Below are 13,188 nucleotides of genomic sequence, written 5' to 3'. Positions count from 1 at the left end.
AACAATTTTGTAAATTTGTTTGACATCTTTTATTTGCTTGTATTGATGTTTTAGAAGTGATGAGATGATTTAGTTTGTTGATTAAAACCATTCGAGGAGCCCCAGAAGCTCTCAATGTGCCCAGTTGAGATCTGTTATTTTATCTTTGATTGTTGAAACAAGGACGATATGTTAAAAAAGATCTTTACCGAGATGATCTGTAGATATTAGCTTTTTGTTATTCATGTATTTCTCCCCATTATGTATCTGCGGGACAGGAAGATGTCTGTTAAATAGCGGTGTCTTGTAATCCCATGTGGGACGGGCCAAATGTTTGGCGTCACACAGAAATCAAATCAAACTAAAATTGTATTTAAAAAAATATTTCGTGTCCCGCATGTCACTTTTCCTAAACTCAACCGTCGCTTTCTTCTTTTCCTAAACCCAACCCGTCTGCTCTATACGGCGCTGAAAATGCGTACAGACAACACGCCACTTGTCTTAAGAAAGTGGGCGTGTCTGTTTACGTGAAGTCATGATGTCATGTTGGTAGTTTCTCTTCCACTGCATGGCTCTGAAGAGAGAGAGCACCAGACCTCCTTTATCCTGCACACTTTCTTCTCTGTGTGGACATTTTGTAAAGAAATCTAGATTTACATTTATTTGTTTGGCGGACCAAAATGTTATCATAATCATAATCAATAAGTCATTCTTCTCTTGTACATAGCTGAGATTCTGGTTCTGTGTGGATGAAGTGAATGTGTTGATGAAATCATTGAACAAGAGTCTTTGAACAGACTTTACTGATGGGATGTGTGAACAAACTGCAGCTTTACGTGATGAATAAACTAACATCAACAAAGTCTTTTCTTCCTGTCTTCATTCCAGGGTTTCATACAAAGCTGATGGAGAAAATGTGAAACTGATATGAGAGTAGAACTGAGGAACTTTTCCTCTTTGGTAATGGCAGAGAAGATTTGGTAAATTTTTCATGGGCGCAACCCACATACTCAGCACTGCTGCTCATCCCACAAATACATGTTCCTTACATATGGGGCACCATTTGAAAGGGAACTAAACAGGCTTTCAACGCTATAAGACTTATTTACAAAAAGCATTGTTACCACAGAGAAATAATCTACCAAACACAAATGTCCTTACTTTTTGTGCTAAGTTTAGATATTTTTCATGGAAACTATCATGTTTTTGCCAAATGATTTACAGATGTTTAGTCATTCTATTATCTGAAATGTCTTGAAATGTCGTGCAAATAGCTCCGGTAAATGGGACACAGACAGACAGACAGACAGACAGACAGACAGACAGACAGACAGACACACACACACGGACATACGGACACACTTAGCGGAGGTAGTACACGGTTCTCTGTAAACGGGGACTGTGTGAAACCATTTAGACGTACCACTTTTGGACAAAACATATTGTCAATAATAGGAGGTTAACTCTGGAATATCTTGTCCCTCCCAATAAGAGAGTGTCCTACATTCAACTCCTTTAAAACTCACTTCAAACAGAGATGCATCACTTTTAACTATCACACATGTCATCACCCATACACTTTATACTGCACTCACTGTAACAGTGAAACGTGGATGAATAATGTCTTTGTCATCATTTATTTTTGCTTTGTTTGTTTGTTTGGTCAATGTATATGTCACCATTATGTGTACCTTTAACAAGTTTCAATGTTTCTGTCTCCCTGCAGCATGGCTGCATTTACTCTTTAATTTAACATTCATCAATCCTACCTTGTAACTGTTACCTTCATGTAACTGGTATTTTTGGACAGACATTTGTTGAAGGTTTGGCTGAATTTTGGAGAATTTTGAATGTGCTTTGCTGAATATATTAACAGTTTAAATAAAAAAGCTGAATTGTGAGTTTGTGTCACTGAGTTGTTAAAAGTTAATACTGTTTAGAAGTGAAACGAAAACAAGCAAATCCGAAAAAAAGGAATTTGAAAAAAACGCATTTCATAGGGCCCTACTGACGTTAACTTGACTGCTTGTTTTGAGCTGTTTTTCTTATCTAGGATTGTGTGAGCTAGGATTTAGTTTCACTCAGGTGTTTGAGAGATAAGACCCAGTTAGAGTTAAGGTTGCTGTATATTTTACTCTGATTATGTCGAGGGCTGTTTGAACTAATGTCAACAATATAAACTTTTAGTAAACTTAACCCTTGAGTTGTGTTCCCGTTGACCATACAACTTTGTGTTTTTCTGGGTCGAACTTTTTGTTGTTATTTTTCTACACTTTGACGTTTTTGTCGATTTAATTCCAAGTTTTTTCGTCACTTTTTCCGATTTTGTTTGGTCACTTTTTTCAGCGTTTAAAAAAATTAAATGTTTTTGTCTATTTTTTTTCTGCCTTGTAGCTTTTTCCAACATTTGTCATAGTTCTGATAGAGAAAGTTTATGTAAACGGGTCAAATTTGACCCGAGGACAACAGGAGGGTTAATTAACATGAAGTACTCTGTCAGTACTTTGCACACACTTCTTACCTGATCACTCCATCATTACTTACTTATTCAACTTAATTACAGGACAACTCAGTCATTTAGTAAACTGGGGAGCTGTCTCCAAACCCTCTGATTCTAAGAAGAGTTTACCTCCTAAAAGATTAAGTCAGCAGAGTTTTTAAATGAGAAATGAGCTCTGTTGTAAACAAGTGTTGCTGCGTTCCTTATCGCATACTTTTTCTTCGGGACATTAAACTCTGTGATAACATCTCAGCTTCAACTTTGAGCCTCTTGCTCAGATATGCTGCACAGAGGATTGTGGGTCAGAAAAGCACGCTGGCTTGCATACTGCAAAATGCAACCAGGTACATCAGGACACATTTTAGGCATTCTGAATTTGACATTATATGTATTGGGATATACTATATCTTTCCCTGTCATACTAATGGTAGTGTGGGCATCGCAACACACCCAGTATCTCTCTCAAAGCGCTCCTCTTCCAGGAATGAACAAAGCTTGATAACCCCTCCCTCCTCTTCCTCCTCTCAAACACAGCCAGCTCCACTCTGTGCACATATTTCCTTGTTCCCTCCCCTTCAGAGCTACAGTTTGCAGATGGGTGTAACCAACATGCTGGGGGAAGTACAACAGCGTATCACATGCTGTCTTTACATCAGAACTCAGACTAGTTTCACTTCTCAGGAAGTGAGACTCAGACAGTCGTTGTCACTGAGCGAGAGGTGAAATGGAGCAGAAAGGAGTTCAGCTGGACCGGGAAACCTTCTCTTGTTCCATCTGTCTGGATCTACTGAAGGATCCGGTGACTATTAACTGTGGACACAGCTACTGCATGAACTGTATTAAAAGCCACTGGGATGGAGAGGATTGTAAGTACAGCTACAGCTGCCCTGACTGCAGGAAGACGTTCACACCGAGGCCTGTTCTGCTGAAAAACACCATGTTAGCAGCTTTAGTGGAGGAGCTGAAGAAGACTGGACTCCAAGCTGCTCCTGCTGATCACTGCTATGCTGGAGCTGAAGATGTGGCCTGTGATGTCTGCACCGGGAGAAAACTCAAAGCCATCAAGTCCTGTCTGCAATGTCTTATCTCCTATTGTGAGAAACACCTTCAGCCTCATTACGATGTAGCTCAGTTAAAGAAACACAAGCTGGTGGAGCCGTCCAAGAAGCTCCAGGAGAACGTCTGCTCTCGTCATGATGAGGTAATGAAGATTTTCTGTCGTACTGATCAGCAGCTTATCTGTTCTCTCTGCTTAATGGATGAACATAAAGGCCACGACACAGTCTCAGCTGCAGCAGAGAGAGCTGAGAGGCAGAAAAAGCTCGAGGGGAGTCTACAGACCATCCAGCAGAGAATCCAGGACAGAGAGAAAGATGTGAAGCTGCTTCAACAGCAGGCGGAGGCCATCGATCGCTCTGCTGATAAAGCAGTGGAGGACAGCGAGAAGATCTTCACCAAGCTGATCCGTCTCCTGGAGAAAAGAAGCTCTGATGTGAAGCAGCAGGTCAGATCTCAGCAGAAAAGAGAAGTGAGTCGAGTCAAAGAGCTTCAGGAGGAGCTGGAGCAGGAGATCACTGAGCTGAAGAGGAAAGACGCTGAGCTGAAGAAGCTCTCACACACAGAGGATCACAACCAGTTTCTACACAACTACCCCTCACTGTCACCACTCAGCCAATCAACATCCAGCATCCATATCCGTCCTCTGAGCTGCTTCGAGGACGTGACGGCGGCCGTATCAGAAGTCAGAGATAAACTACAGGACGTCCTGCGAGAGGAGTGGACAAACGTCTCACTGGCAGGGACTGAAGTGGACGTTTCACTGCCACAACCAGAGCCCAAGACCAGAGCTGGATTCTTAAAATATTCACGTGAAATCACACTGGATCCAAACACAGCACACACACAGCTGTTATTATCTGAGGGGAACAGGAACGCAACAGTCATGAGTCGACAACAGTCTTATTCTAGTCACCCAGACAGATTCAAAGACAAGTGGCAGGTCCTGAGTAGAGAGAGTCTGACTGGACGTTGTTACTGGGAGGTGGAGACGAGAGGAGGAATTTCTGTAGCAGTCGCATACAAGAATATCAGCAGAGCAGGGTGGTTAGAGAGGGGGTTGGATGAATGTTTTTTTGGACGAAATGACAAATCTTGGGTGTTAGATTATAACAACATCGGTTATACATTTTGGTCCAACAAAGTCCAAACTCACGTCTCAGGTCCTAAGTCCTCCAGAGTAGGAGTGTACCTGGATCACAGTGCAGGTATTCTGTCCTTCTACAGTGTCTCTGAAACCATGACTCTCCTCCACAGAGTCCAGACCACATTCACTCAGCCGCTCTATGCTGGACTAAGGCTTTATGCTTACGGAGTCTCTGCTGAGTTGTGTAAACTGAAATAGACAGAAGTCATTCAAGGGTTAAATTCTGTGTTTTAACTCTTCGACTTATTTTGCCTCCATGTTTGTTGAGCTGATTGTTGTTACATTCTATTTTTTCAACGTGTTTTTGTCAGTGTTTAACGTTTTTCTTGCTTTTTCTTACTTTTTTGCTTGTATACAATTTTTTTGTCACTTCTTCGACATTTATTTGCTTTTCTAAACGTTTTTATAAATTTTATTAACCTTTTTTTGCTTGTATCGACGTTTCAGAAGTGATGAGATGTTTGTGTTTGTTGAGAGAAACATTCGTGGAGCCCCAGAAGCTCTCAATGTGCTGAGTTGAGAAAGAGCCCGTCTACGGAGAGCCTTTTCATACCTTATTCAGCCCCATTGTACCGAATTTGGTTGCAGTTCCACCAGATTTCCACTGGGGGTTATCGACATGTGAGTGCAAAATGAATGGCACTCTATGGAGCTAGACGGCTAAATATGTCTCTTTCGCCTGATTGTCGTTGAGAAATCTCAGATTTGATTGTAGTTCAACATGGATTATAGGTCGAAAGTTGAATGAACGAGTACTTATGTTCTTTCGATTTCTTACTGGTTGAGTCGTTGTTGCCCATAACACGCTAGCATTCTGCTAATGAATGCTGATTGGTCAGTGAAGGACTGATTACAACCAGAGATCCCGCTTGATGGCATCTGAAGCGGAACCAGGATGTCAGAGCAGAGCCCGTCTACGGAGAACCCTGTTCACTTCCTATTAAGCCCCAAACCTCTTTCTAGCCCGTGTATTGACAGGAGAGCCTAACCTGTCAGCTGTGTTGTCGATGCCTCGAGAGAAAAAAATGAAGTGACTCAGACCTTGCCGTAAAGCAGTATCTCGGGCCGTACGACGTGTATGACGTCATTGACATTTTAAAAAGGCTTTTTAGAGCAAAAAAGCCACTTTAAAAAAATCTATCACCCAGTAGTGTATATTTTCTTTGCCTCCCCTTTCGAATGCAACATTCAAATTTCTAGACAAAAAAATGATATCCTGAGAAAAGTATTTTGAGCGGTATAACTCCATAGACCTCCATTCATTCTGCACTCGCCCGTGAGCGCCCTCATATGGAACCCGAGTGGAACTGCAACCAGTTCAGAAGCCGGAGGTTTCCAGAGAGTGGAAGTTCTCTGGTTAAGATCTGTTATTTTACCTTTGATTGTTGAAACAAGGATGATATGTTAAAAAAGATCTTTAATGAGATGATCTGTAGACATTTGCTGCTGTTTGTTATTCATGTGTTTCTCCACGTTATGTATCTGCGGGACAAGAAGATGTCTGTTAAATATTGGTGTCTTGTAATCCCATGTGGGATGGGCCAAATGTTATCATAATCATAAACAATAACAAATTTTTCTCTTATACATAGCTGAGATTCTGGTTCAAACTAAGTGATTGTGTGGATGAATTGAATGTGTTGATGAAATCATTGAACAAGAGTCTTTGAACAGACTTTACTGATGGGATGTGTGAACAAACTGCAGCTTTACGTGATGAATAAACTAACATCAACAAAGTCTTTTCTTCCTGTCTTCATTCCAGGGTTTCATACAAAGCTGATGGAGAAAATGTGAAACTGATATGAGAGTAGAACTGAGGAACTTTTCCTCCTGAAACACCACAAAGTACAGTGTTCATGTTTAGAGTCAGTCAGTCTCTGTCCTTTCAACTTTCTTCACTAAAACTGCTCCGTCACAGAGAAATGAGGAGAGTTTTCTATCACTTGTTCACAGCGTTTAGTAGTGTGTATGAGAGCATTTCAATAGCGTATATTAGAGTGTTTAGTAGTGTGTGACAGCTTCTCAGTAGCAGTGTTGGGCAAGTTACTTCCAAAATGTAATACATTATAGATTACTAGTTACTGTCATTTGAGAGTAATTAGTTATATTACAATATTACTGTCTCGGAATTGTAATGCGTTACACCACTTTTGCATTTCTTTTGAGTTACTTTCACCAAAATAACAGTGAAATTTTGATTTGGCAGCTAGCTTGTGAATTTCCCCACCGGATCAATAAAGTCTCCTATTTATCCACTTTATTTATTATGGCTCTGACCACAGGAACAGAAACAGGCCAGCTCACTTCAACGCAGCGTAATAACTCCTGAAAATAATGTCCATCTCGCAAATGTATCTGTCTCTGCAGTCATCTCAACCATCGAATACAGCGACAGGAAATAACTTTTTTTTCCTGTGAAGAAATGTGTCGGTGAATTCTTAAAAAAAAGAAAACAATACACCACTAAATGTTGCGTTAAAATGCATTGTAACTTGCGTTACTGAGATTGTAACAAGTATAATATTACCGAAATGTAATTAGTAATGCGTTATATTATATTTATATTAGAGTATTTAGTAGTGTGCGATAGCGTCTCAGTATTGTGTTTGAGATCATTTCAATAGTGTATATTAGAGAGTTTAGTAGTGTATATGAGAGTGTTTCAATAGTGTATAATCTATAGTGTTCTGGTTTCAGAATGATAACGACAATTAGATATTTCCATGGAAACTTTAATGTTTTTGCCAAATGATGTACAGATGTTTAGTCATTCTATTATCTGAAATGTCTTGAAATGTAGTGCAATTAGCTCCAGTAAATGGGATAAAAATCTCCTTGGGAGAAATAGATTTACAGACCTGCCAACCTATATGCATTTTCCGTAGCAGAGATGCATTTTGACATCAAAATACAGTGATACGATTTGTCACTAAACTACCTGAAAATCAGGTGAATGCTTTGAGTTCACTCATTGACGTGCAGTAGACGTCTCAGTCTAACTCTTGATGGTAGTAGGCTAAAACAGCTAAAACAGCGTAGCAGCCACGAGCATGCTGGAAAAAAAAAAAACTAAAGAAGAGATTGACCAATCACAGCGTCTGGTTCCTTCCTCTTAAATGTCAAGCAGGGATATCGGCTACTGATAGCAAAACGAAAGCATCAAATCCAAGTGTAATTCCTCTCTCATTCCCATTTAGTTTAGTTGGTTTCCCCAATGAAGGACGGTGCTTGCAAAGGTAAACGGGTTTGATGTAGAAAGGTGAAATTGTGAAATGAATGAATTTATGTAGCCTACCTGTCAACTTTGGAGAAATATTATTTACTTACATTATTATTAATAAAGCCTTGAATTTAGTATACAAAGTCTTGGATTTTTGCCTTTCCTAGGATTAAGTTCATACTAGTGCTGTCAGATAAACGCGTTATTAACGGCGTTAACGCAAACCCATATTAACGGCGTCAATTTTTTCATCACAAGATTAACGTTCTTTTTGGCCTAGCAAACTTTGTAGTTTTTTTCACATGCTGTTGCAACAACTAGTAACGTTAGAAAAACTACAACACCACACCGGATCTACCTAGACCGGAAACTAAACAGGCACGCCGCACACACTTGTTTGGGCTTGCAAGCCGGCCAAAGAGTAGTAGGCTAACGTTAGGTTTTGAGTGGATGGTGAGCGCGAGACGCCGAAATGGATGCCAATAAGATTCTGAATGGAAAGTTGACTTTTACAAAGTTGCCAAATGGTTCCATTGACAAGACCAAAGTGATATGTCTGTTTTGTCGTTGTGAACTGAGCTATCATCGCAGCACGTCCAGTCTGAAATATCACTTGATGGCCAAGCACACAGCTGATGCAAATTCTCCTCCCCTCGTCAAAGCCAGGCGACAATAGATGACTACAGACAGAAGCACATGGACACCACAACTAAGAACAAACTTACTGCAGCCATAGCTCAATGGGTGGCTACTGCATGGAGGCCTTTACCATGTTGATAAGAGCATTAAAATGACAAAAAAAATGGGATAGAAAGAAGTCAAGGGACATTTAGAATAGATAAAAATGTGTGATTAATTGCGAGTTAACTAGCTAGTTACTAATATAGTAGGGTGACCAGACGTCCCGATTTGACCGGGACAGTCCCGATTTTGAATTGCGTGGCCCGGGTCCCGACAAAAGCCTGTCGGGACACTAAAATGTCCCGGTTTACACCAGGAGCGGTGTCAGCCGATTTTGCCGGGGCTTCAGCCCCGAATGTTTTGAGTGTAGTCCCGAATGTAACTTTGTCCAGTTTATTTTTCCGAGGCGAATAGAACGGACAGCTACATGCGGGGTCCGACCGTGCTGTATTTGTTGCTATCACCTAGAAACCGTCTCTAAGTGAGGAAAGCTGTGAAAGGTGAAGTTTTCGGAGGAATCATAGCCAAATCAGTCTAATACATTGATGCCCTCAACACAAAGTTTAGGAGCGCAATACTAACGATTTAGTTTGAAGTTAGTACTTTATTTTTCTCAAAATATCATGACTCCTCCAAATCTCAGAGAACACAGGTATACTGTATTTTGAATTTGCACAAAGTTTTGGACATGAGCAGAAATCATGCTCAAACATCTGAAATATTACAGTCCAGGGGTTTATTAATAAATTAAAATTAATTCATGTATCATTGAGGTGAATAATTGTCATATGCACATTTAAGGAGGTTACTTCCCCAACAAAAGATGCAAAACAGGAGGGAGGAGTAAATGATGCCTCTAGAGGCTACATGTGTGCTGAGTCAGATATAATTAGAAAAGTCGAGCTACAGGAGAATAAATAGTTGAAAGCAATACAGAATGCCTGAGAGCCTTACTGCAATATTTTCCATTATGTTTTTATATTTGGATTATAATCTATGTTTCCCTTTACATAAAAGATAATTGCAGCATAAATTGATTCAGAAAAAGGTAGAAATACGTTCATAAAAATTCACCAGAATGCAGGAAATTAAGTGTTTAATGCTCAAAATGTTCAATAAATCATTTGAATTATTTTGGTGTTATTGGAATGAATAACACTTAAAAATCTCAACATAAATCTCACACTAAACTGAAAAAGGCTGTTGCTGCAATTGTGTTAATTTTACCAGAACAAACACTGTTATTATTAGATGAGGAGCCTACGATCAAAATAATTAAGTTACTGTCTGTGTATATGTCTGACCTGGGCTGGCACATGTTCACGTTAAAAAGCGTGTGCGTGCACGAGCACTACGGTCACGCGCAAAGTGTCCCGGTTTTAGTTACGGGAAATCTGGTCACCCTATAATATATGCTAATTAAAAACTGACCGGAGACTGTTGCTGGGTGCACCAGAGGACCGAGACACAAAGTAAACACACCTCTCTGACCGGTACCGGGGGGGTAGCGGTTAAACTGAGCAGAGGATGTGCAGAATGTGTCGGTGTTTTTCGGAACCTGGCTGGCCACTCGGCGCCTTCAGTGTACCTTCAGTGTACCTTCACTGTGAGCGGACTGTTTAGAGAGGATGTGACCAGCAGGTAAGATTAAAGGCTAACTGCTACTGTAGCAGAGCTGCAAATAAACGGTGAACTGAGCTGTGTGTTTTCAGTGTTAAACACTGCTGCAGGTATTCATGCACGACTGTTGTTGGTGATCTACAGAGGTGGAAGACTTACTCAGATCATGTACTGCAGTGAAAGTAGAAAAAACTGTGTTGTAGAGTTACAAATTACTTCTCAGTTACAAGTCCAGCATTCAACATCTTCCTTAAGTAATAGTACAAAAGTATTTTCAAAATATACTGTACTTAAAGTGCCAAAAGTAAAAGTGCTCATTATGCAGTGTAATATATCTTATTTTATTGGATTATATTATAATCCAATAAATTGTATTAAATATGACTGATAATTTAAATAAAATGTTTTATTTAATTCAAGTAGCTTACTTGTACATAATTATTTTTTAGGGTTGATCATGTATGCAGATTTGACATTTTCCCCTCATTCTTCTGTCGGAATGGGTACGAAGTTGGTATTGAATTTCATTTGGAATGGTATTTAAAAGGTCTTAAAAAGCCCTGAATTTAAGTTGGAGGATCCTGGGGATATTGTTCGTGTTTGTTTGTTAAATGTGACTTTTTCATTGTAGCCTAAGCTGTACAAACCATCACGAAAAAGAATTATAGGAATCGTATAGTATATTATACGATTATTACTTATTACTTATATACTGATAGAAATAGGCTACTATAGGCCTAGTATTTTGGGACATACTATAAAAGGATTACAGTATTTTGGAGAATATCATAAGACTGTAGGCTACTGTAGGAACATTATGGAGGCTAAGGTTATTATAGAGATCATAAGTAACCTGGGTTATGACTAATGACTATGTCCTAGGAATTGGTGAAGTGATTAGTAAGCATGTGAACTAAACAATACACTATACTGTTGCCCAACCAGCCAAAATGACATCAAAGACAACGCTAATGGCACATTTTTTCCGCGTGGGTGCCGCCGTGTTCATGAACCAGAAATTCAACAATAAATCAGAAGGTTGCTACTCCAAAATGTTTTTCAGGGTTGGCAGGTCTGGATTTAGAGTGAGCCCCGAATGTTTACCACGTCTGGCTCCGCCCCCTGGGACATGAAGTACTCTGTCAGTACTTTGCACACACTTCTTTACCTGATCACTCCATCATCACTTAACTTATTTAACTTAATTACAGGACAACTCAGTCATTTAGTAAACTGGGGAGCCGTCTCCAAACCCTCTGATTCTAAGAAGAGTTTACCTCCTAAAAGATGAAGTCAGCAGAGTTTTTAAATGAGAAATGAGTTCTGTTGTAAACAAGGGTCGCTGCGTTCCTTATCGCATACTTTTTCTTCGGGACATTAAACTCTGTGATAACATCGCAGCTCGAACTTTGAGCCTCTGGCTCAGATATGCTGCACAGAGGATTGTGGGTCAGAAAAGCAAGCTGGCTTGCATACTGCAAAATGCAACCGGGTGCATCAGGACACATTTTAGGCATTCTGAATTTGACATTATATGTATTGGGATGTACTATATCTTTCCCTGTCATAATAATGGTAGTATGGGCATTGCATCACACCCAGTATCTCTCTCAAAGCGCTCCTCTTCCAGGAATGAACAAAGCTTGATAACCCTCCCTCCTCTTCCTCCTCTCAAACACAGCCAGCTCCACTCTGTGCACATATTTCCTTGTTCCCTCCCCTTCAGATCAACAGGTTGCAGATGGGTGTAACCAACATGCTGGGGGATGTACAACAGCGTATCACATGCTGTTGTTACATCAGAGCTCAGACTAGTCTCACTTCTCAGGAATTGAGACAGACAGTCGTTGTCACTGAGCGAGAGGTGAAATGGCGCAGAAAGGAGTTCAGCTGGACCGGGAAACCTTCTCTTGTTCCATCTGTCTGGATCTACTGAAGGATCCGGTGACTATTAACTGTGGACACAGCTACTGCATGAACTGTATTAAAAGCCACTGGGATGAAGAGGATTGTAAGTACAGCTACAGCTGCCCTGAGTGCAGGAAGACGTTCACACCGAGGCCTGTCCTGCTGAAAAACACCATGTTAGCAGTTTTAGTGGAGGAGCTGAAGAAGACTGGACTCCAAGCTGCTCCTGCTGATCACTGCTATGCTGGAGCTGAAGATGTGGCCTGTGATTTCTGCACCGGGAGAAAACTCAAAGCCATCAAGTCCTGTCTGCAATGTCTTATCTCCTATTGCGAGAAACACCTTCAGCCTCATTTTGAATCCCCTGCTTTCGAGAAACACAAGCTGGTGGAGCCGTCCAAGAAGCTCCAGGAGAACGTCTGCTCTCGTCATGATGAGGTAATGAAGCTTTTCTGCCGTACCGATCAGCAGTGTATCTGTTCTCTCTGCTCCGTGGAGGAACATAAAGGCCACAATACAGTCTCAGCTGCAGCAGAAAGGACTGAGAGGCAGAAAAAGCTTGAGAGGAGTCGACAGACCATCCAGCAGAGAATCCAGGACAGAGAGAAAGATGTGAAGCTGCTTCAACAGCAGGCGGAGGCCATCGATCGCTCTGCTGATAAAGCAGTGGAGGACAGCGAGCAGATCTTCACCGAGCTGATCCGTCTCCTGGAGAAAAGAAGCTCTGATGTGAAGCAGCAGGTCAGATCTCAGCAGAAAAGAGAAGCGAGTCGAGTCAAAGAGCTTCAGGAGGAGCTGGAGCAGGAGATCACTGAGCTGAAGAGGAAAGACGCTGAGCTGAAGAAGCTCTCACACACAGAGGATCACAACCAGATTCTCCACAACTACCCCTCACTGTCACCACTCAGCCAATCAACATCCAGCATCCATATCCGTCCTCTGAGCTGCTTTGAGGACGTGACGGCGGCCGTGTCAGAAGTCAGAGATAAACTGCAGGACGTCCTGAGAGAGGAGTGGACAAACGTCTCCCTGACAGGGACTGAAGTGGACGTTTTACTGCCACAGCCAGAGCCC

General features: G+C 41.1%; 3 protein-coding genes across 5 annotated transcripts in view; 2 read left to right on the top strand and 1 right to left on the bottom strand.

Moving 5' to 3' along the window:
• Positions 1 to 13,188, bottom strand: part of LOC116064683 (cortexin-3-like) — a 103,857-nt gene that overhangs the window by 38,225 nt on the left and 52,444 nt on the right. The window lies entirely within an intron of this gene.
• LOC116064675 (tripartite motif-containing protein 16-like) overlaps positions 1 to 13,188 on the top strand; it is a 28,006-nt gene that overhangs the window by 11,943 nt on the left and 2,875 nt on the right. The gene's annotated exons all lie outside the window — the stretch shown is intronic.
• On the top strand, positions 2,776 to 5,354 carry LOC116064671 (tripartite motif-containing protein 16-like). The gene has a single exon (XM_031319852.2). It carries the CDS (start codon positions 3,204 to 3,206, stop codon positions 4,878 to 4,880), a length of 1,677 nt encoding a protein of 558 aa, XP_031175712.1. The 5' UTR covers positions 2,776 to 3,203; the 3' UTR covers positions 4,881 to 5,354.

Source organism: Sander lucioperca, chromosome 16 (assembly GCF_008315115.2).
Source record: "Sander lucioperca isolate FBNREF2018 chromosome 16, SLUC_FBN_1.2, whole genome shotgun sequence".
Classification (NCBI taxonomy): domain Eukaryota; kingdom Metazoa; phylum Chordata; class Actinopteri; order Perciformes; family Percidae; genus Sander; species Sander lucioperca.
Note: the sequence above shows the minus strand (reverse complement) of the source record. Positions and strands in the feature narration are given on the sequence as shown.